Genomic DNA, 21859 nt, shown 5'->3' on the forward strand with positions numbered 1-21859 from the left:
GGAAAATGCTAGAGGAACATTTTTATTACTCAGGAGCTGCCAACTGCTTTCATGTCATCCACTGTCATGCTTTCTTGCTCCACCTTGTGTCAGCCGTCCGGTCCAATGTCCAAACTGTGGGTGTTGCGAAAGAAACGGGGCTGTGTGCCGTGGATGACTGATGTGAAAGGATTTTTATGTAAACAGAAGGAAGAAAATATTTTTTTCATGTGCTTAATCTCCCTATTGTTGTCGTTTTTCTCCTTCTCACACGGCAAAAACAGATTATGGTGTCTCTATTGTCGCGGTGTTACATAAAACCAAAAGAAGTATGAATTTCTTTCAGCTCAAGCTGCAGTGGTTTTACATGGATAATTCAGTTTTTTGTGTAAGCTGTAAAGAATGGGGAGATAATATTAGTTGGCAATGTTTTTAATCAAAATACATAATGCTTTTTTAGAATAAGAGTCAAAGTAGTTCTGAGAAACAGACTTTTTTTCTGGCATGCTTTTTGTGAAGTGTACAAACACTAAAATAAATGTGGCTAACACTGTTGTCATTTCAGGAATATAAAATACTATGTTTATAAAAAATAGAGAAAAAGGTTGTTTGTTTCCCCCCCCCCCATACTGTTGCAATAAATGCAACCATTCTTTAATTTGGATGTAAGCAGCATTCTCACAGTGAAACTGCTGGATTATCAACAAATCTGTGTATACCGTGTTACTGTATGTTTTTAGCAAAAATTAAAATCGGCTGTATTTTAATTTGCATTACAACATCAGAACACACCAGCCAATAATGAAATAGGTTGCCGCTTCTAATTTATTCTTGGGATTTTCACTCCCTGTTTACGTTATTTGTGCTTGTTTTCTATGAGATTTCTCAGCCTCCTCCTAGTAGAAACAGAGAGACTCATACAGCAAAGCTTGTGTTTTTGCCCGGTGGAACATCAACATGCGGCAGGAGGTAAGTATAATCAAACCCACAGCTTTTGGATTACAAAACAACTACTCTACCCACTGAGCCGCAATCAACCACATGTAATGTTAAGTTTCATTCTCAGTTTTTCAGCATTTTCCAGCAATGAGAGGTTGCGTCAATTGTCATTTATGGAAGTTTACTCTGCATTTTTAACACCATCCTGGAGATTTTACATTATTCTACTCCTGTTGTAGATACATTTTAGCTTTAACTTTTATTTTATTTACTAAAAGCTAGTGGATTGTTGTTGCCAGTAAGCCACTTTTGTGACTACAATTTAGATTGTAGATGTTGGATAAGAATGTTTTTTTTTTTATGGTTTTGAATGCATTACGTGTAAAACTTTACATGTCAGGTACTGTTTAACCTCTTGCAACTCATTTGACACCGGATTAATTCAGAATCTTTGTAGAAATATGTCAAGAGTTGCTGTATTTCTCTTCCTCTTGTGACGTCATCAAGTCAAAAATGCAAAAGAAAATATGTGATTTATTTCTCTTTCAATGCACTTTAAAAAAAAAAGATGTAACTAATGAGCCTGCTGGAGAAGTCAACATGTCATAACCCAGCTTTGTGTGTTTTTGTCAGTGCACATTTTTTCAGTGCAAAAAAAATAAACAAAAAAATTACTCTACTGGGTGTAATCTTTAAGCCTATAAGGTTGTTATCTCTACCTCTCAGCCAGTGCGTGTCTTCGGTGGTGTGCAGAGGGTGGTTCCCTGTGCAGCAGCGCCTCTACGCCCTCCTACGTGTATTATTTACGTTGTGGTGTCGGGCTGGCTGCTCACACGTGTCCCACCGTCTCGCCTCTTTGTCCTGCATCGCACTTTCACTGTGGCTTCACCGTCAGCAACGGAGAGAAGCTGACTGCATGCCGCGTTCGCCCTTTTCTTGCACTGCTTTTCCCGCAGCGGGCTGCTCAGCCTTTTGATTGGATTCCTTTTCAATAAAGCGGAACGCGTCCCACCTGAAAGAGGGAAAGAAAGAAGGACAAACAGAGGCAGGGGATGCTGCATCTCCCCAGCCCTTGTCCTCTGGTTCCGGACGGACTGGGACGGGTTAGATGACGTGCGGAGGGGGGGGTTCTCCGGGTATTTATGTTTCGCCCTGCGTTGGAAAAGACCCATCCCACCGGGAGATCCATGCTCCGGCTTTTGTGTCGCTGTCATCATGTCCCCAGCATCGGCTCCAGAGGCCAGTGAGAGCAGCACAGCCACGGTCCAAGAGGAGGCAGCGGCCAGTCCGAGGGAGGAGGTAAGAAGCTGTTCGCAGTGTTTAGGTCACTCCAGATCAATGGGAGGAATAAATGAAGCCTTTAATCGGTTTGACTGATTTCGTCAATAGGCTACCATGATAGGTCTCTACAGGCTAATGAAAACAACCTGATTAGGGTTTAATTGGAGTCAGTGACTGTACAAAGGACATTGCTGTGCATCTTTCAAAAATGAGCCTCATTGGGGATCCTGAAGTGGATCCCAACAGGCAATCAAAGGTGTAAAAAGAAGGAAAACAAAGAAAGGGCCACACAAGATGGCAGGGAAGCATTGGATTTTCTCACTATAAAAACACTCAATTACGCACATGTTTGCATGTAATTAAACTTGTTATTGATGAATTGGGTGCACTTTTTTATAAGGTATAATATCACATCTTTCTTGCAGACTGCTGGATAAGTTACACATCCATTACACAAGAGGCTTTTTATGTAACCTAGCTGTTCTTATTATGTCAAGAAAAAGTATCCCTGAGTGTGTGAGACATTTATTTAAAGGCACAATGAAGGGGTTTTTTTTCACTCAAGAAGACTGCTGGACTGATTTGAACTGAGCACATAAGGTATCATCTCAAACTGTGGAGGCTTTTGTAGAGTATACTGCAAGCTGGTGAGATACACAAGAAATTTAAAAATGTAAGTTTTCCATCTATGTATGTTTTCTTTATATTTGGTTGTAGAATGAATGCAAGGGCTTATCAATGACCAAAAATGCCAATTGAAGTAATGTCATGAAATATATTTTCCTTTAAAAAAATGGGGATTCATGTATCATTACAAATATTATTATAATATTTAGAGAAGCTGGTTACTCACAGGATGTTGCACATTAATAGAAAGTTTAGTGGAAGGAAAAAGTGTGGTTACCAAAAAGAAGTTGCAACAGCTAATACACACTGAAGTATCCAGCACATGGAATACCAGTGTTGGATTTATTGTGTTAATCTACTTCTGAACCAGATACGACATATAAAAGTCAATTTTAGCATTTTAATTGGAAATCAAGAATCCCAGAGTTTGGAGGCAGAGTGGAGAGAAACGTAACCCAAGGTGCTTAGAATCAAGTGTGAAGTTTCCTTTCATTGATTGTTGAAGAATCCATGTCATCTGCTGCTGTTGGTCCCTCTGCGTTTTATCAAATCCAGAGTCAGCGCAGAAGTCTACCTGGACATTTTAGAACAGTTCACATGTCCCTCCGCTGAAAGGTGGTTTGTTTTTCCAGCAGGTTTTGACACCTGCCCACAATAAATAATGCTTTTATCACTGTGAGTGATTAACCAGCCAACCAACCTGAGACAAACCTCACAGTGAATCTGTTTTTCAACTGGATTTCAGAAATAATCGCATTGTTGATAGTATTCTGAGATTCAGTCCTCCAGACACTTGAATGAAATGCATGGACAGAAAACCAGTGTGACGTAAATGTTGATCATGAGGGCAAATGCTTCTGAAATCTGTAATGAGTTCAACCCATTCAATTCTTTGAGGCATTCTTGTGTAGCAGTTTGGTGTTATTTACTAAATGCAGGGATTTTTCTTTGTTATTGTAACAGAAATGTCTGCCCTGCAGCGTTTATAGTGCTGAGTCACTTCCTTTCCTTCGCCGCTATCGGCTCTAATGACCAGCTCTTTCATGTTTTCAGGCTGTGGATATTTAATTGGCATCTCATTTGTTGCAACTAAAATTTCTGTGTAATGTTCCTTTTACATTAGGCCTGATCAGTTTCACCCAGAAAACAATCTTTTACTGCACACAGGTGCATTTATTTCCAAATTTCTTACACTCCCGAATAAAGTACACATAAACATCATTGCCTGTGGTGTTTGAACAGAGCTTGTAAAATGTAACATGAGCCTAAAAGTATGTCATGTTGTATTGATTATTGTCAGTGGAGTAAGAGCAGGGTTCTGTTGAGTAAATACTCTTCCTGCAACTGGTTTATCTCAGTAGGGAGTTTCACTGTTTATCCCCTTCACCCTGCGGGATGTTGCCTTATAAGTTGGCAAGACACTTGGGGATCATGTGACCAGGGTGGGGAGGATAACTGTGGAGGGAAAAAAAAACATCTATTATTTATGCTTGTCTGTCACTCAGAGAGCACAGAACCAATATGTCGGATTCATTATGAAACTAATGCATAAAACATGGAGAGTGCAAAAGTATTAGTCACAATCTGATTTAACAAGTCCAATGTAAATTATTTTGCTAGCGTCTGTCCTTCCTGAGGCTTTTGAATCTCAGTAGCTCTTTAGATTAGCTGTTAATGCTGCCATTGGGACCCGCTTTTCTCTAGGGTGATAAATGATGCTGCAGGAGTCAAATAAATGTTTGGCTTTATAGTTGAGCCCTAATCCTGACACTGCTGGTTAACTAACTACTTCTCTGCATTGTAAGTCACTTTACTGCAGTAACTTAATCTCAAAGTAAAGAATAAATAAAAACCCAGGCTTCCTTCTTGAAAGTTATTTTACAAAATCACACTTGCCTTGAACAATTCATGTAAAATACATGTAGCTTAAGCCTTTTTAACATTTATAATAGTTATATCGGAATAGCTTTTTCTTGTCTGAGGTGAAATAACAGATGAAGATATCCTGTTAGTTACAGTGGATAACCTGCAGCGCTACTTTTCTTGCAATCTTGTAAAATCCACAATATAATGGACTATTGAAAACAAAGACATTTTAAATGAAAATCTGAGCATCTAAAAGAAAATTTAAAACTGATTTCCTTTAGGCGTTTTAGCTGGATAATAATCTAAAACTTATGTCGGAATTGGATGAAGAGGAACACATTCAGCTTTCTTTCTTAGTTATTTCAGTCCTCATACCTAAATCCCAACACTATGATAGAGCTATTCAGCAGCAAACACTCAAGGTGGATTTGGCATACAACATATAATAAATATTTATATTCTTTTCACTTAAAAAAAATGACTGCCATAACAAAAATATTAATCTAGATATTATTTAAGTGTTTCTGAACACGGCTCATATCATCTAAAATGGCCAGATTTCAACCAGTCATCCCATTTCAGATCAAACGAGGCTTATATGAGACACAGTTCATGCTAAAATAACAAAAACAAAACAACAATGTTCTGGTTTTGCTGTTTTTATGGTAATTTTCACCAAGACCTACATAAAAATCTGCAGTAGTTGTTTTGATATAAATCTTACTTTTGTGTAGGCATGGACTGTTAAGAGATGATTACTGTATTATAACCTTTGATAAAAGTGGTTTCACTGTATGATAGTGTTTACAAAGATATTTAAATTAAACATGATCTAATTTCTCTTATTAAAAAAAGAAAAGGAAGCTGTTATTTCTGCTGCAACTCACAAAATAACTTATTACAATTAGATTTTTTCTTTTATAATTTATGTATTGCTACTTTGTTATTATGCAAAAACATAGAAAAACACAGTTTACTTCACATATGTCTGCTAATAGCTTCCAAATTAAAGCTTTACTAATGCATGACATCCCTGCAACATGTTGCTGCACTGCCATGTTTTCTTTTTAGCAAAATGTGAGACAGTATCTCAGTTGATTGGACCAGAACAAATGAATACAAATGCTGAGCAGTGAAGGACCAACTTGGACGCCAAGGTCCCCTACTCTTTTACCAAATGTATGTAAACCAATAGAAGTGACGGCTGCTGATAATAAGATTTTAGACTTGGCAGAAGTGTTTCCATTGCCAGTGTGTGAATCAGGTAATTGTTTCTTGACTTGCACAGTTCAAAACATCAGGCAGGTTGATACAACTCATGCATAAACTATGCAAAAGCACTTATGAAGCAGAGAATTTGTATAAATATTTTAGTTGCATGAGCCACTACTTTTAACTTTTGTACTTACATGTTAGTTCATGTCAAGTCTTATTATATTTGCTGTATTTTTTTTAAATCAAGTTTTGTACAATCTTGATGTTTCTACTGTTTTTATGAACTGACCAAGTGCTTAAAAAAACACACAGCTTATTGCAATTTTTGTATTTAGCAATAAGTTGATGTTTTTTGGTGTCTGGGAAATGAGCCATTTCAAAAACTTCCAGAATTTACCTTTACAAATCAGCAGGCACCCAACACCTAACAACCTCAGAGTAACCCAGTGCGTTACCTAGCAACCCCAGCAAAGCCCAGCCGGTCACCTAGCAACCCAAGTGGAGGTCCAAGAGTTTGGCCAGCTGATTTTACAGCTGTATGCGCTGTACAATGGCTGCTATAAAAGAAAAACAAATGATTTGTTCACTTACCATCTAGAAACCACTTGTTGCTGCCCTACTTCTGCTTTTCAAACTGATGTGTATAATTGCACATCTGTTTGCAGCCACTTTCAAATTGAGCTGCAGGGCGTGGCCAGCCGCTTATTTGGATTTAAAGTGACAACAGGCTCTAAAGCAGCTCATTTTGAAGGGGGCTCAAAATGGAGTGCAAAAAAATTTTATGAACATGTTTTGTATAGAGCACAGACTTACCCTAACCTCTTTAAGGAAGCATAACAGGTCACCTTTACTATTACTGCTGACTTCTGTTTGCTCTTCTTTTCTTGCAGCAGCATCCTCAGAAACAGTCTCTGACCAAGTCTTTGTGCCAGGAGTCTCACTGGAAATGCCTACTGCTGTCCCTGTTGATGTATGGCTGCGTAGGAGTGATAGCCTGGTGCCAGGTGACCAAGGTCACGCGTCTCTCCTTCGACAGCGCCTACAAGGGGAAGTCCATGATGTATCACGACAGCCCCTGCTCCAACGGTTACATCTACATCCCCCTGGCTTTCCTGGTCATGCTCTACGTGGTCTACCTTGTAGAGTGCTGGCATTGCTACGCCCGGAATGACCTGCTGTACAAGGTGGACGTGGACAGCGTGGCCGAGCGCATACAACGAATGCAGCAGGCCACGCCCTGCATCTGGTGGAAGGCCATCAGCTACCACTATGTCAGGAGGACGCGGCAGGTGACGCGTTACCGCAATGGAGATGCATACACCACCACGCAGGTTTACCATGAGAGAGTGAACACGCATGTGGCTGAGACAGAGTTTGACTATGGGAACTGTGGCGTTAAGGATATCTCAAAGCAGCTGCTAGGTTTGGAGGGATTCCCCATTAGCAGGCTGAGGTTCACAAAGTGCTTTAGCTTTGCAAATGTGGAGTCAGAAAACACCTACCTGACGCAGCGGGCTCGCTTCTTTACAGAAAACGAGGGCCTGGATGATTACATGGAGGCCCGCGAGGGGATGCACTTAAAGAATGTGGACTTTAAGGAGCACATGATTGCCTTTTCTGACCTGAACCATCCTCCCTGGTATGCTTCCAACTCTGCTTTCTGGGTGGCAGCTGCGTTCACTCTCTCTTGGCCATTGCGGGTGCTGATGGAGTACCGCACAGCCTGCGTGCACTACCACGTGGAGAAGCTGTTCGGCTTTGACTATGTGCCAGCAACACCATCCGAGGAGCGTCCGTATTGCCGACACATCCCACGGGTCAACACCATCGACAGCACGGAGCTAGAGTGGCACATCCGCTCCAACCAGCAGCTGGTGCCCAGCTACTCGGAGGCAGTCCTGATGGATCTAGCCCAACTTTCTGGGAGCTGCAACAGCTACTCCACAAGTGGGCGGTACGGCAGCTACAGGCAGAATTGTGAACGCTGCCACCGCGCCATCAGCAGCTCCTCCATCTTCTCCCGCAGCGCCCTGAGCATTTGCAACACAGCGAGCCCCCGCATCCCCTTCAGCGCCAGCCGCTTCTCTCTGGGCCGGCTCTATGGGTCCAGGCGGAGCTGCCTGTGGAGGAGCAGCGGGAGCCTGAATGAGCAGTCCTGTCCCACCGAGAGCACTTGCTGTCTGTCAGGTCAGCAGACTAATGAGGAGAACCCTCCGGCCTATCAGGACGCTCTGTGCTTTCCTGTGCTCATTGTGCATCGCAACGAAGGATGCCTCAATCACGACCACCGCTCTTTGCACAGGAATGGCTCCTGTGTGGAGACGTCCCTTTGACCCACAGCTAGCCCAATGTGATGACACAAACTGAGGCTGAGAAACATCTTTAGCCCTGGCTTGAAACGGTGTGTACATTTACCATGCTTTGTGAGTATTTAGGTACTTACACTTTTTCACATTTTGGACACATTACAACCAAAAACTTCAGCACAACACGAGTTAGTCCATGACTGGGAAGTGGAAGGAAAATCCCCCATCCACCATTTTTTACAGGCAGAGTGGAGCGAGGACAATCCAGTCCGTCTCAAGTCATCATGACAGATTCATGCGCACACTTTGATGATTTAACCTAACTTGCATGTTTTCATACAGAGGGAGGAAGCAGGAGTACCTGAAGAGAACTCAAGAACATGCAAATTATATGCAAAAAGGCACCAGACTGGATTTAAACACCTGCAGATAAACAAGTCAGAAAAAAAAACGTTGTGGAGAATTTTAATGTAGGATTAGGTCCAAACTTTGAACATCACATAAAGCACTCTTCAATTCTTTATAAGAGTAGTAAATGTACAGCCAAAACTGCATGGAAATTGATTACATCATAGCATATTTGTGGCCTAAGTCCCATTGAGACACTTTGGCAAGACTAGAAGATTTATGTTTGCCAACGCTAACCATTCAGTCTGACTGTGAATGAGCAAAAATGTCAGTCGCTAAGTTTGCAAAGCTGGCAGAGAGATATGCCCAAATGACTTAGCTGTAATTACAGCATTCACTGAGGAGGACTGGATCCTGGCACACCACACTTTTCATACTTTATTTGTAGAAAAATGTTAAAATAACGTATCATTTTCCTTCCACTTCAAAATTATGCACCAATTTGTGTTGGTCTATAGCAAAAAAAATCCAAATAAAAACACTGAAGTTTGCAGTTTGCAATGTAAAAAAAATGTGAAGCGTTCAAGTGATAAGAATACCTCCTCAGCAGTCTGTATATCTTTACCATAACATCCACTTACAGGTTGTAACAAGATTTGTTCAGACCTTTACTGGTACAGATAAAAACAAATAATGATTCTGATACGTTTGGCACAGATAACCATTTCAAACCAAGCTGTCCTCAGCTGTCTATCGAGGGACTACCAACTTGGAAATACTAGGAGAAGTCACACCCTACTTTGAAATGTCACATTGGTGAATGACTGTCTTGGTAACCTTTCTTCAATTCTGACAAATTAGGAGTTTGATTAGAAGTGAAAAATTTGCAATACGTTACTGATGCGCAAGTGAAACAACAAACACATTGAGATATTAATAGAGACATACACATTGCGTGAGTCATGTGACTCACGAGGGAAAATACAGACATGAACGAGACTCAGCAGTTTTCTTATAAAAGTACCTCTGATGAACTCATCGGTCAAGCCTACATAGAAAATCAAAATAAAAGTATGTAGGAAACTCAAATCATGGACATATTCATTCAAGGTCAGCATAGATATAAAAAAAACATTAAAGTGTCTGGAAGAGATAAAGCATCTAGTGAACGGAAATCAGCATGTTTGCAATGACATTATACTCCCTTCCATGCCAAATATAGAACAGGAGGAGGATGAATAATTTAGTGGATGAAGGACATGAGAACTCCAAACAGAATCATCATTTCAAACTGTGTCTTTCTTTATTTCACATTTAACAGTCCTACTCAGGCTACCTCTTCGTTTAAGTGCCTAACATCAACCATTTCCGAGAAACATCCGCTTTCACAATCTGAACCATCTCATCTCAGCCTCTTCCCAATAAAACTACAGAACAACCGCATGTGGTATGTCACGGAGACGTCGGTCTTTTGATGTCATCGCTGTTCAAAATGGCATCATCCTACAAGTCGGGTCAAACGCTCTTTCTGGTGTTTATCATAAGACGATAAATAAATCAAAAATGGCTTTCAAGATAATGTAACGCAGATATTGCTTTGCCAGCTCTGCGCTGCTGCTGATGCATATCAGAGAGGCATCCAGAAAGCTTGTCATGTAACTGTAAAAACAGGCTTGGACTTGACACTGTTAGCGACACATTCAATAAGATGACGGGATTACCCGAAAACAAGACTTAGAAGTACTTCCTTTTATCCCTAAAGGACAACCACAACATATAGGATATAGCATAGATGTAGATAAGTGCAAACTAAGAGCACAGGCCTCTAATGTGAAGATTTCCTTCCTAAATGTAACATATAATGAATAAGATAGCAATTGCTAAAGGTTTTCATCGACATTGAGTGTGGAGGGTTTTGTAGTTTGCCTTTTTTATCCTTCTTCAGTAGCTGTGAGTTGTAATGCACAAAAATAGTAAAATATCAAAAGGATATTTATAGTTTGTCAACAACTTTGGATACAAAGGGGTTTCTTATTCATTTAAACCAGTTTGCTGTCAGTGACACTGTCCTTCTCATCTCGTACTAATCCATGAATGGTATTTGTCTGCGCTCAATCTGTCACTGACTGTATTCCACACAGGGTGTTATGTTTGGAACTAGCTTAATAGCAATACCTAAAATACATTAAAAATAAGAACTGAGGGTGGATTAAAGATTCTGTCAAACCTCAAATGTATTAATAGCACCTATGCAAGTCCCGCCAACCTCAGGATAGTGTGAGACAAAGAGTTTACTTGCAACAACATTCCTGCTGTCATTTCTTTCTCTTGTCATTGTGATGCGAGTGAGTCGCTGGTATGCGGAAGTTGCGTTTTTCTAGTTCCAAGTTGGAAGAATCAAATCAAACATCCCCTGAAGTCTAAATTGAAACTCCATAAGTCAAAGGCAGTGTCCAATTTCAATAGCCAATATGGCTGCCATACACATAACAACATTGCGGCTAACAGAGAGAACCTGAGTGAAGTTTGCCCCCCCACCTTCTTCAAATCAGACAAAATTGGTGTCAAACGTTTGTGCTACGTTTGTGCAGCAAAAATTTTCGTTTGTTCCACTATCATTTTAAAGATATAAAGAAATGTTTCTTGTGGTCATCCAAGGTCAACCAGCCCCCCCGCCCACCTTCTTCAAATCAGACAAAATGGGTGTCAATCAACTCGGCTACGTTTGTGCTGGTTTGTGCAGCAAAAATTGTCGTTTGTGCTGCTTTGGCTTTGTAGATATTAATGAAAGTGTAAAGGTCAAAAGGTCAACCCCCCCCGCCCCCCCACACTTTTATGAAATCAAATAAAATTGGTGTCAAACGTTTGTGCTGGTTTGTGCTGGTTTGTGCAGCAAAAAGTTTTTGTTGGTGCCGCTATCATTTTAAAGATATAAAGAAAGTTGGATTTCATAAAAGTGGGGGGGGGGGTGGGTTGGTTGACCTTTTGACCTTTACACTTTCATTAATATCAAAGCCAAAGCAGCACAAATGAAAATTTTTGCTGCACAAACATAGCCGAGTTGATTGACACCCATTTTGTCTGATTTGAAGATGGATGATCTTGGATGACCTTGGATGACCTCTAGAAACATTTCTTTATATCTTTAAAATGATAGCGGCACAAACGAAAAATTTTTGCTGCACAAACGTAGCACAAACGTTTGACACCAATTTTGTCTGATTTGAAGAAGGTGGGGGGGCCAACTTCACTCAGGTACAGAGAGACTGTACAGACTCTATTTGTGAACTTTCTTATTTAGCTCTAGGACATTTAAAAGGGGGAAGAAATACATGTTTATTGGCTTAAATAACAGCTAGTTGCTAGCACTTAAGTGTATTTAGGGTATATTTTTTATAGGAGCAATCATTGGGAATTTAAAACCCAAATATCCCACAATTAAAGGGTCACAGCATGCCATTTTTGTAATTGTTGCAAGTTACCACCTTAAGCTAATGCAAACTAAAAAATATCTGACGTACATTAATCTTATTTTAATTTTCAACAGAAACGTCTGAGTGGTGAAGGGTTGGGTCACGTCTCAGCATGAATTGGGCTAAAACCAATAAAATTTGATGACCACTACATAAATCATCCAAGCCCATTCTCTAAATTATTATCAGTCAGCAAACCATCATGGTCGCAATGTCTGATTATGGTCATTTGTAAAAAAATAAAAATTATTTGAGGAGATTTGTTTACGGGTGCAATGTTTACATTAAATGTGACAGAAAAAAATTGCTTGGTGTATAAGCCAGCCTGAAATTCCAATAGCTTTTCTCTGTTAGAATAAAAGATTTTGTCATGCAAAGCACTAAACCCTTTATTGTGTCTGGCAAACATATTAGTTTGTAGCAATAGATTGTACTGTTTCTGTCCAGAATGCTTTGGGGCTCATCTTTTTTATATCTGTATAAATTTGTGTATGTAGGGCAGAGAGGCTTTGTACTGTAAATAAGATAGAGTTGAAAATAATGACTGTTCTTGTAGCTGAATGTTTCTCTCACACAGAAACACTGAGGCCATAGCAGCAGGAAAAACTTTGACATCCAGGTGTTTAATGGTGACAAGCTATTCTATCCTTAATGCAACACAGCTGATACCAACTTCATGTGAACTTTAATTAATCTTCTGAGTAGTTTTTGTTGCTTTTAGCCACACTTATGAATCACTTGAATGCATTCTCTTAGCTACGTAAGCTGCCATGTTTGAAATGGCGGCAGAAGATGGTGCATTCACACTTGAACACATACAGCACAGTCTTTTTTGTCTAAGAGTCACTGAGGTTATTTATATTTTTTACCTTTGATTTTTTTTTTTTTTGCAAGGTTAAAATAATTTATGTTTATTTATTGTCATGAATCGCACTACTTGCTTTACTACCTGTTGAAAATGTCGAGTGAAAACATTTTTGTGTATTTCAGTATCACCACAAAGCTGCCTTGCTGTTACATGAGGACTAAATACCAAATATCTGTTCAAAACTGGATAAAAATGTCAATAAATGAAAATGCTCACTAAATCTATTTTATTTTTAACGAGGAGAGGGTGACTCGATGTTATTTCATAATACTTTTGTTATTATCCTTCCCATCAAGTCTGACCAGAATTCCCACATCATGATTCTGCCAACACCGTGTTTCACTGCAGGGATGCTCTGCAGAGTTAGTTTTTAGGACTCCGTTTTTTTGTAGATGGCCCATATTTTTGTAGCTGTGCAGTTTTGAACAATTCATTTTAGGATAAATTGTTCAAAAAATAAATCCTGCTAGAGACATGTCAAGCAGGATTCATACCTGACCTTTCTGGTGTGTTTGTCACTAAAGTATTGCATCCAAACCGAGATTAAACTGCATAACTTTATAGAGGGGCTTAAAAAAAAGACAATATATGCCACATTTGTTAGGCTTTTTATTTGTAAAATATGTTGAAAATTATGTATTATTTTTCTTCCACTTAAAAATCATGAGCTTTTTGTTTAGTTCCAGTTGCAATACATTGAAATTTGTGAGAGACAAAATGTAATGGTGAGTTAATAGAGCCTTTTTTTCTAAAGTACTATAACCTTTTATTTTTTATAACAAAGTGTCAAACATTTTCAGAGTGTGTTACTTGTTCCTGCACAGCAAGATGCATGTTCATGGTGCTGTGGTGATGTAGCCTCTTTTGCAAAGCTGTGGCTCACTTTTTCAAGTTAGTTTGCCTTAAATCGCCACTAATTTCAATGCTACTGTGAATACATACTTGCAACTTTAGAAATCCTGCAGAATGGTTTGTTTATATGCTAAAAATATTTTTTAATCACAAATATGCTACATTTTAAAAACATCTAACAAACAAACCTAAAATTCAGAAAGTAGGTAAATCTTTAGATTTAAAGATAAAAGTGTATAAAGTAGAGTTTGAAAAACACATTTTAATGAGCTTTTAGATACAGATATGGAGTAAGACTCGGTATCTGATAAATGCAGGTTTATATTGAAGCAAAAAGGGTGCTTCTTCTCCTCAGCAGAGCTTGCTTTTCGGCGTCTGCACACTGATTGTCCCAAATCACCTTGTTAATGGAGGCAGCATTCATCTCATCAATGTCTGTCTGGCGGATATCACATTCTGTTAGAGTGCTGTTTTGAACCATCGCCTCTGCCAAAGCTTTACCTCCGACCTGCGCAAACACAAGACACAGACACACACACGATGTAGCAAAGAAACACAATGCTTGTGATAACATCCCACAATGTAACAGCTTTAAAGACACATTTGACAACCTTGTATACCTGCACATTGCTGCTGTCACCAGTGACAAATAGTTGTTTTCTTACACAGAAACAGCTATTTCTATTTTTACAAAGATTGAACCAAGGTCACAGATACTGATGGTATTACGTTTCTGCTGTGTGGGTTACTTTTGATCCTCTGCAATGTATCCCAGACAGAGATAAGGTATGCCATGAAATCTTTGAGAGGAGAGAGCGCGAGAGAGATAAAAAGTCAGAAATGTGTCTCATGGGGAAATACTTAACTCTGCTCTCCATTACTACATGTTTTCCACACGTGTCTATGAATAATTGAAAACCCCTGTACTTCACAGCCATTCTGGTTTCTTGCGGCAGACATGCCTGTGCAGACTGCACCAGTCATCAAGTGAAAACAAAGGAAGCTATTTTTCCACACTTTAGCTGCATAAACCAGGTTTTGTAACGATAACGGTATTTAAAGATACGGTGCATCTGGAACGTATTCACAGCACTTCAATTTTTCCACATTTTGTTATGTTACGGCCTTAATCCAAATTGTATTGAATTCATCTCTTTCCTCAAAAATCTATGCACAAATACCTCATTATGACAATTTGGGGGAAAAAATCGTCAAAATCGCCATTGCTTTCTATTTTCTGGATTTCTATTTTTAATAAATTTGCAAAACACTCAAAACTTTTCCTCACTTTGTTACTTATAGGCATGGAAAAAGAAAAGTATGTAAAAATATTTGAAATTGCATCCATCCATGTTTCTGTAGTTAGAGCTTGAACACCATAAACATAGCTGGTAAACCTCAGTATTAGGAATTTTAAAATGTGTAAAGAAAAAGCTTCGAGAACTTAACAACTCTATGAGAACATTTCTGGCTAAATTTTCACATGTAACATGTAGGATCAGAGTCCTATAAAATACATCAATTTATTGTTTATTTATCAGATGTTAATTGAAGAAGTACATCAGAGAAAAATTAACATGCATGACATTTCTGCTGTTGGTGATCCAGGAAGTACTTTGGTGTATTTCACACACCTTTCTGCTAAACTTGTCCTGATGTAGTAGTAAAACCTTTAGCAAAGGCTTGTGACATGAATATTATGGTCAAATAGAACATGTTTAAAAATTATTTTAACCCTTTTAAGAGTTACACGTTTGCTTCAATTCCCCAAGGAGCAAAATAAAGTAGCTTTAAAGAGATAAATAATAACGACTTGTTCTAACTTACCTCTCCAAGGCTGTTGCAGGACAGATTGAGGGTCTTCAGTGTATCATTCTTTAGCAGCACTCTTGACAGCACAACAGCAGTTAGGGAGGTCAAATCATTGCCTCCCAGGTGCAGGTATGTCAGAGTCGTGTTGTTCTCCAAGGCCTCGACAATGGCCTGCCCGCCTTCGTCCCTCACCTGGTTCAGACGCATGTTCAGGTACCGTAGAGTGGAATTATTTGATAGAGCCTGAGCTAAGATTTTGGCTCCATGGACGTCGATTTCATTGTTGCAAATATTGAGCTTTTTCAGTCGGCCCTTGGACAGCAGCTCAGCAACCGACCTGGCACCACCGTCTCTGAGGATGTTGTGGGCAAAGTCGAGCTCTATCAGGGTAGGATGGTCCATAAGGCATCTCAACAGCGGGCGACACTTTTTATCGTCAATTTGACTTTGACGGATCCTCAGGACCTGCAGACACATAATATGTACATAATACTTATGAGGCTTTAAGTTGTCAGCAATAACTGCTGATTGAATGGTAATATTAAAGAAGAAATTAATACTGAGCAACAGCTGTGAAAACCTTGCAAAAAGAAGTGGCCACAAATCTGGAAAATAGCTGGAAATGTCACAAAATTTGTAAATCTTATTTTTATGCTTTCAGACTGAGCCTAAAGTAAATCCTCTGTTCCAGAAACTTTGATAAATTTGACCATAAAAGGTGTGTAAATACCAAAAAAGGGGCTTGTAGACATGCCACAGATATCTTCACTTTCTACTTTTTTTCCTCACTTATATGCTTCAGGTCATCAAACTACTTTCACAATTAGGAAAACAAATTACAGTTTTCATTAAGGGAAGAAAGTAATTTAAGCAAGCCTGACTTAAGTGAAAAATCAAATACCCCCTAAATATGAAACATGGTGTTACCACCCTTGATGTCTCAGGCAGCTTTGCTAAAGTGAGCTTAAATGGCCAGCTTAGAGAGCATGAATGTTCAGGTTTAAGTCCGAACTGTGACAACACCTCTCCAGATGCAACAATCTTTATTTATTTATTTATTGTGTGTGTCATGCAAGGATACCACAAAAAATGTGTAAATGAAAATATACTTTTTTTTTCTTTTTTACAGAACTGCAAATAAAATAAATTGCAACCTTTTGTGTATAAACTGATGAAAGACATATATGTTTACCTTCAGAGCTTTGCAGCCCTTAAAAGCTATGGTGAGGGCTCTACAGTCCCTGTCGGTTATTTGGAACATTGTCCATTCAAAGTTCATCCCACATTGTTTGATTGTATACACCAAATGGAGCTCTTCCAGGTGTATCAACTCAGCCAACACAATCGCAAAGTCAAAATGACAAGTGGAGGGATCATCTTCCTCCTCATTGGCAAGCGTTGCTACTTCATGCTGATCATCATCCCTCCCCTTCACAAACTTCCTTGAAGGCAGCAGCAGCTGTGTGATGTTCAGCCTCTTGACATAATTTTTACAGAGAGCGAGCGCATCGAGAATGACCTTAAACTCTGTTTCCTCTGGGATGAAAAGTTCGATCAAGTTCTCCAAGTGCCTCTCAAAGAACATCCGTTTCCAGCTGTTGTCATATTGAGAGATGTCGCAGATCTTCCACCGCTGCTGGCAGGACCGCTTCCAGAACAAACCGTCAGGGACCAGGTCGGCAGTCACATGCAGAGGCAGGGAAAGAGACAGCCTCGACTGAATCGAATCTTTCAGCTCGGGTGGGAGTTTTTCAAATAAATACTTTTCTGTCACAAGCACAAATTTAAATTTAAGGTTAGTTCATAAAAAGAGGCACAAAAAGAGCAACACAATTCTAATGTAGTGGAGCTCAGGTTGCTGTTCTGCTGAAAAGTGAACCTCTGTCAAGGATTTAATAGGGTACAACAAAAATACCTTCAACTGTGTCTGCAATGCATCTTTGACATAGGGTGGACAAACTGGGAACCAAATCCAGGGACCAGTTTGGATCTTCGGCAATTATACTTCTCATTTTTATTTTTGCTTTCCACTGGGTTGGATGGTTTCTGGAAAATGACAATGATATGGAACACATTGAGGGTGTTTTTAACATATATTCCATGTAAATTTTAACAAGCTGATATATGTAAAAGATAAACATAAATAAATAAACCATAATTTGACATATTGAGCAGAAAAGCTTTGCAGTTACAAAACACTTTCGTCGATATCTTAAGGAATAAAACAAGAACACTGTTGTTAATTATTTCTTAATAAAGACCAAAGTGTCCACATTTTGGATATATCTCTATTCGCAGTAGAAAAAACACACTTGCTAATGACATAAAAGCGCTCATCTAAATGAGTTGCTAGACGTTTTAAATGTAGGTTAAAAACGGCTAATTTGAAGATATCCCTTTAAATTTTCCATTAAAGCAGCTAACGTTGTAGCCAAACTGCGGTAAGTGGAAAATAAACTCAAAATAAACATTTTTGACTTTTCAGACTTTGACACTATTATTCTTCCCGTTGAAACCTGAGACAACAACTCACTATGCATAAAGATACATTATACTGATAAATTTATATGAGGCCTTCGTAGCAAACCTGGTGTGTGCTGGTTCCGGGACAAGCCTGTTTCTATGGAAACGAAACGCTTTCAGTTTAGTTTACGGTTTCAGGAAATTGTAGGCACTATTGTTTATCTCGGCCGTTGACATAATTACGCTAACTACATGTCAAACGTTCGAGGTAGCTAAGTTAGAGAAATTCATACTCAATTTGGGGTTTTGCACTGTTCAAACTATTTCAGAAAACCGCGTACACTCCCAATTTTAAAGTACCAGGTCTTATTTGCGAGTTCTCGAAAATTTACATTCCCGAGCTTTATGTAAATGCAACACCGAAATCAGGAGGAAATGAACGTCAAAATCACCGTCAAATCTAGTGAAGCGCTCAAATGCTTCCACTTGAATAATCTATGTAAATCGTCTGTCAAAATATTTTCTGACTGGTTACTGTTGTACTTCATATAAAGAAAATCAACAACATAGGGATAATCCGACAACTAAAATTACACAAAGCAGCAGTATTTTGGATTATATTCCGGATAGATATAAGATCCTTTATGACAGTAAAGTGTTTCTGTGTTTATTTATTTTATCAGGCAGTGTGGAAGAGCAAGGTCATGCTGAGAACCACATTCACATTCTACAAAACAGCCAGATGGACCTGGGATACGGATCGCAGGTCTTTTGGATGAGGAAACGCTGGATGGAGTGAATCCATCTGTCCAATAAACAACAACATGAGGTGCCCAGACACTGTGTAGGAGGAGGAGGTGGGGGAAAGGGAAGGATCTCCTTACAAGAATTACGACTCGCATTCGCATTGTTTATTTTCTGTGACACCAATGAAAAATGTGAACCCTCATTACCTGAATATTCCCTGAGTGTTTTCCTGTAAAGTACTTCACAACAACAATATAAAAATAAGATTTTTTCTTTTAAAGTGCCATATGCACCTTTTTTCCACATTCTGTCGCACAACAAATGTTTTGTAATTTACTTTTTTTATTAAGATTTTAAGTCATAGACTTAACTCACAGTAGCACAAAACTGTGATAATACATTTCTGCAATTTCTTTTCTAAATTGAAATCCAAAAAAGGTAGAATGCCTTTGTATTTTTATTCATCTTTGACATCCCTAGATAAAATCCATCTCTTCAGATATTTTAATTCGTGACCTATATAAACAGTCAGTGCATTTTTCTATTTTCTTGACTGACAATTGAGAAGGAATTGATTTTATAAACCTGTTATAACCATGTTTCCCACATGTGCCACACAGATTGTGCCAGGGAGAGAATAATGGCTGTTCGAGGCATCAGGAGTTCCTCCGTGTATCTGAAGTTCAGTTGGACTGGAAGATGAGAGGCTCCAACTGATCTCCCCAGGCAGTCCATCAGTCCTGTGTTTGTGTAATTCGGCCTGACGGACACACGCTGCCCTTGTAGTTCGGCTTTAATGGACTGGTGTGACATTAGCCAATGCAGGAGGCGAATTTACTCTGTGAACTGCTGTCCATGTGTACTCTAGGTGAAGCTACTCTGCACGTAAACCAAGAAACTGATCACAACACATCATACCATATTCACTTTATCTTTATCTGATAAATTCTTATATTAAAATTTGTTCAATTAATGGAAACATTTGACAAAAACAGGAGAAGTCAGCTGCTTAGCACCACTGAACTGCCCTCAAATGTCTGGAAAACTACTTTAACACATGGAGAAACACCTTTGTCTTTCCACAGCACCCTGTGACAACCGTGTGCTTTAAAAATATTGCACCACTTGTGCCGCCACACATTCATTTGCTCTCATAACACCAAGAGGTGTTGCATTAGTTCCTAAGCAACATGGCGTTTAATTTCGGAAAAACAGGAGACAGAAGGGCTTAACCCAACAGCACTTCTTTAGAAATAGAAATCTTTTTGTAGAATTGACACCCACATTCAAAGCTACCGATAAACTTATGTGTGATACTGTTAAATGGGAAAGACACTCTACATTGAAGTAAAGAAAGAAAAAGTCCTATTAATAGATACAGTGGTGTGAAACAGTGTTTTCTCCCCGCCTTGGTTTTCATCTTTTTCACACTTCAGCGTTTCAGAACATCAAACCAATTTAAATATTGTCGGTTTGCGTTTCTAACACCTTCATTTAGTAACTCCCTTTGTGTTTGACTAACATAATCAGGAAACACTTTCTAACATGACTGAGGGTTTTAGCAGAAACAAATGAGGATTATTCCTTGAGTTTGAGTCCAATTAAGCGTTTTCTTTCACACAAGAACCTGTATTAAATGTCTGAAATAACCAAGTAATATATAAAAGCTCCTTTTACACTGGTTGAAAATTGCGTTTTGGTTGAGCAAAAGCAGAGAAAGCTGAGGTGAACTCTAAGGTGCAGCCAGTGATTGATGCTCTCTCTTTTTCTGCTAACACGTCCTTTCAGCACAGCTGATTTGCAAGGCAAGCGATTCCCAGAATGCACTGCAACTCTGGACCAAAACAACAAATGTTTGTCTTTTTATCATTCATCATATGCAAATGCAGAATAATTTACCAATCAACAAGACTGCTCTGTTTTATTTTAGATATTATTTGGATTTTAAATTACAACTTTATATATATTTTTAAATAATATTTCAAGGGAACACCTTGCAAAAATATTCAAACCAGTTAAAAGTTCTCAAATTTTGTCACTTTGCAACCATAAACCTTAACTGTTAGTGAAAGGCAAACATACTTATGGAGGATTAATAATGAATGGTGTTAAATTTGAAGTGCAACATATTTTTCAGAAAGTCTTTTCTCCAGCCTCAAACATGTTTCTTTCAGTATTGCTTTGTAGTTTTGCATAATCTATTTATCACATAAAATCTAACCCTCTTCCATGTTTTTGCTTAATCATCCTACATTACGTTTTTTTAAATAATTCCTTCAAAAAACAAAAAGGGAACTAAATCACATGAACGTGGTTGTGAGAATTTTCAGATAATGTAAAATAGCTCAAGGGTTTGTATTGCTTTTGCAAATTACCTTGATGTGCTTTTCTGGTGGTAGTATGCATCTGTCTTGAATAAATGCTGATTCTTGTGACGCTGTCATCTCTGTGTGGCTTTTGTTTCCACGCATGGGATCATTGATTCCGGGAGCACAAGAGAATACAACGATCCAGAAGTTAATGATTTTATTCTCTTAACACTCCATGGCCTCTCCAAACTCCTCCCATGCCCGAGTTTTTGCCTCATCGACGGAACCCATCAGCTGCTTCTGGAGTCCCACAGGCCAAAAAGGCCCTATAGGTCCTTTTTCAACAACCTTGCGGCCGCAGCTCCGATAAGCCGCCTCGGCAATGGAGGCACGGAACATGGTCCACTCAGACTCAATGTCCCCAACCTCCCCCGGAATGTGTTCGAAGTTCTGCTGGAGATGGGAGTTAAAGCTCCGTCTCACAGGGGACTCCGCCAGACGTTCCCAGCAGACCCTCACTACACGTTTGGGCCTGCCAGGTCTGACCGGCTTCCTCCCCCACCACCAGAGCCATCTCACCACCAGGTAGTGGTCAGCGGACAGTTCCGCACCTCTCTTCACCCGAGTGTCCAAGACATACGGCCGCAGATCCGATGAAATGATGACAAAATCTATCATCGAACTGCGGCCTTGTCCTGGTGCCAAGTGCACACATGGATGCCCTTATGCCTGAACATGGTGTTCGTGATGGGCAATCCGTGACGAGCACAGAAG

At 39.3% G+C, this 21859-nt stretch overlaps 2 protein-coding genes across 7 annotated transcripts; one reads left to right on the top strand and one right to left on the bottom strand.

Annotated features, from left to right (window-relative positions):
- Window positions 1-1642: 1642 nt before the first annotated feature.
- Window positions 1643-21211, top strand: tmem151ba (transmembrane protein 151Ba). Of its 4 annotated transcripts, none has more exons than XR_532430.3 (4): window positions 1643-2217; window positions 6798-8308; window positions 18713-18886; window positions 19397-21211. XR_532430.3 is itself a non-coding variant. In XM_008397495.3 (2 exons), exons 1-2 carry the CDS (start codon window positions 2134-2136, stop codon window positions 8238-8240), a joined length of 1527 nt encoding a protein of 508 aa, XP_008395717.1. In that variant the 5' UTR covers window positions 1643-2133; the 3' UTR covers window positions 8241-13122. The 4 variants fall into 4 exon arrangements, 2 of the variants coding, with proteins under 2 accessions (XP_008395717.1, XP_008395719.1); XR_532429.3 differs by having other exon boundaries at window positions 18713-18858; XM_008397495.3 differs by lacking the exons at window positions 18713-18886; window positions 19397-21211 and having other exon boundaries at window positions 6798-13122.
- drc5 (dynein regulatory complex subunit 5) lies at window positions 13997-21266 on the bottom strand. Of its 3 annotated transcripts, none has more exons than XM_008397493.3 (5): window positions 21152-21266; window positions 17482-17612; window positions 16759-17333; window positions 15582-16031; window positions 13997-14262 (listed from the first exon to the last, which is right to left on the bottom strand). In XM_008397493.3, the coding sequence occupies exons 2-5, from the start codon at window positions 17576-17578 to the stop codon at window positions 14074-14076; spliced, it is 1311 nt and encodes a 436-aa protein (XP_008395715.1). In that variant the 5' UTR covers window positions 17579-17612; window positions 21152-21266; the 3' UTR covers window positions 13997-14073. The 3 variants fall into 3 exon arrangements, with proteins under 3 accessions (XP_008395715.1, XP_008395713.1, XP_081458668.1); XM_008397491.3 differs by lacking the exon at window positions 21152-21266 and adding an exon at window positions 18154-18257; XM_081602542.1 differs by lacking the exon at window positions 21152-21266 and adding an exon at window positions 18100-18143.
- Window positions 21267-21859: the final 593 nt, after the last annotated feature.

The sequence above is a fragment of the Poecilia reticulata genome, chromosome 21, assembly GCF_904066995.2.
Source record: "Poecilia reticulata chromosome 21, P_reticulata-male-v2, whole genome shotgun sequence".
NCBI lineage: Eukaryota > Metazoa > Chordata > Actinopteri > Cyprinodontiformes > Poeciliidae > Poecilia > Poecilia reticulata.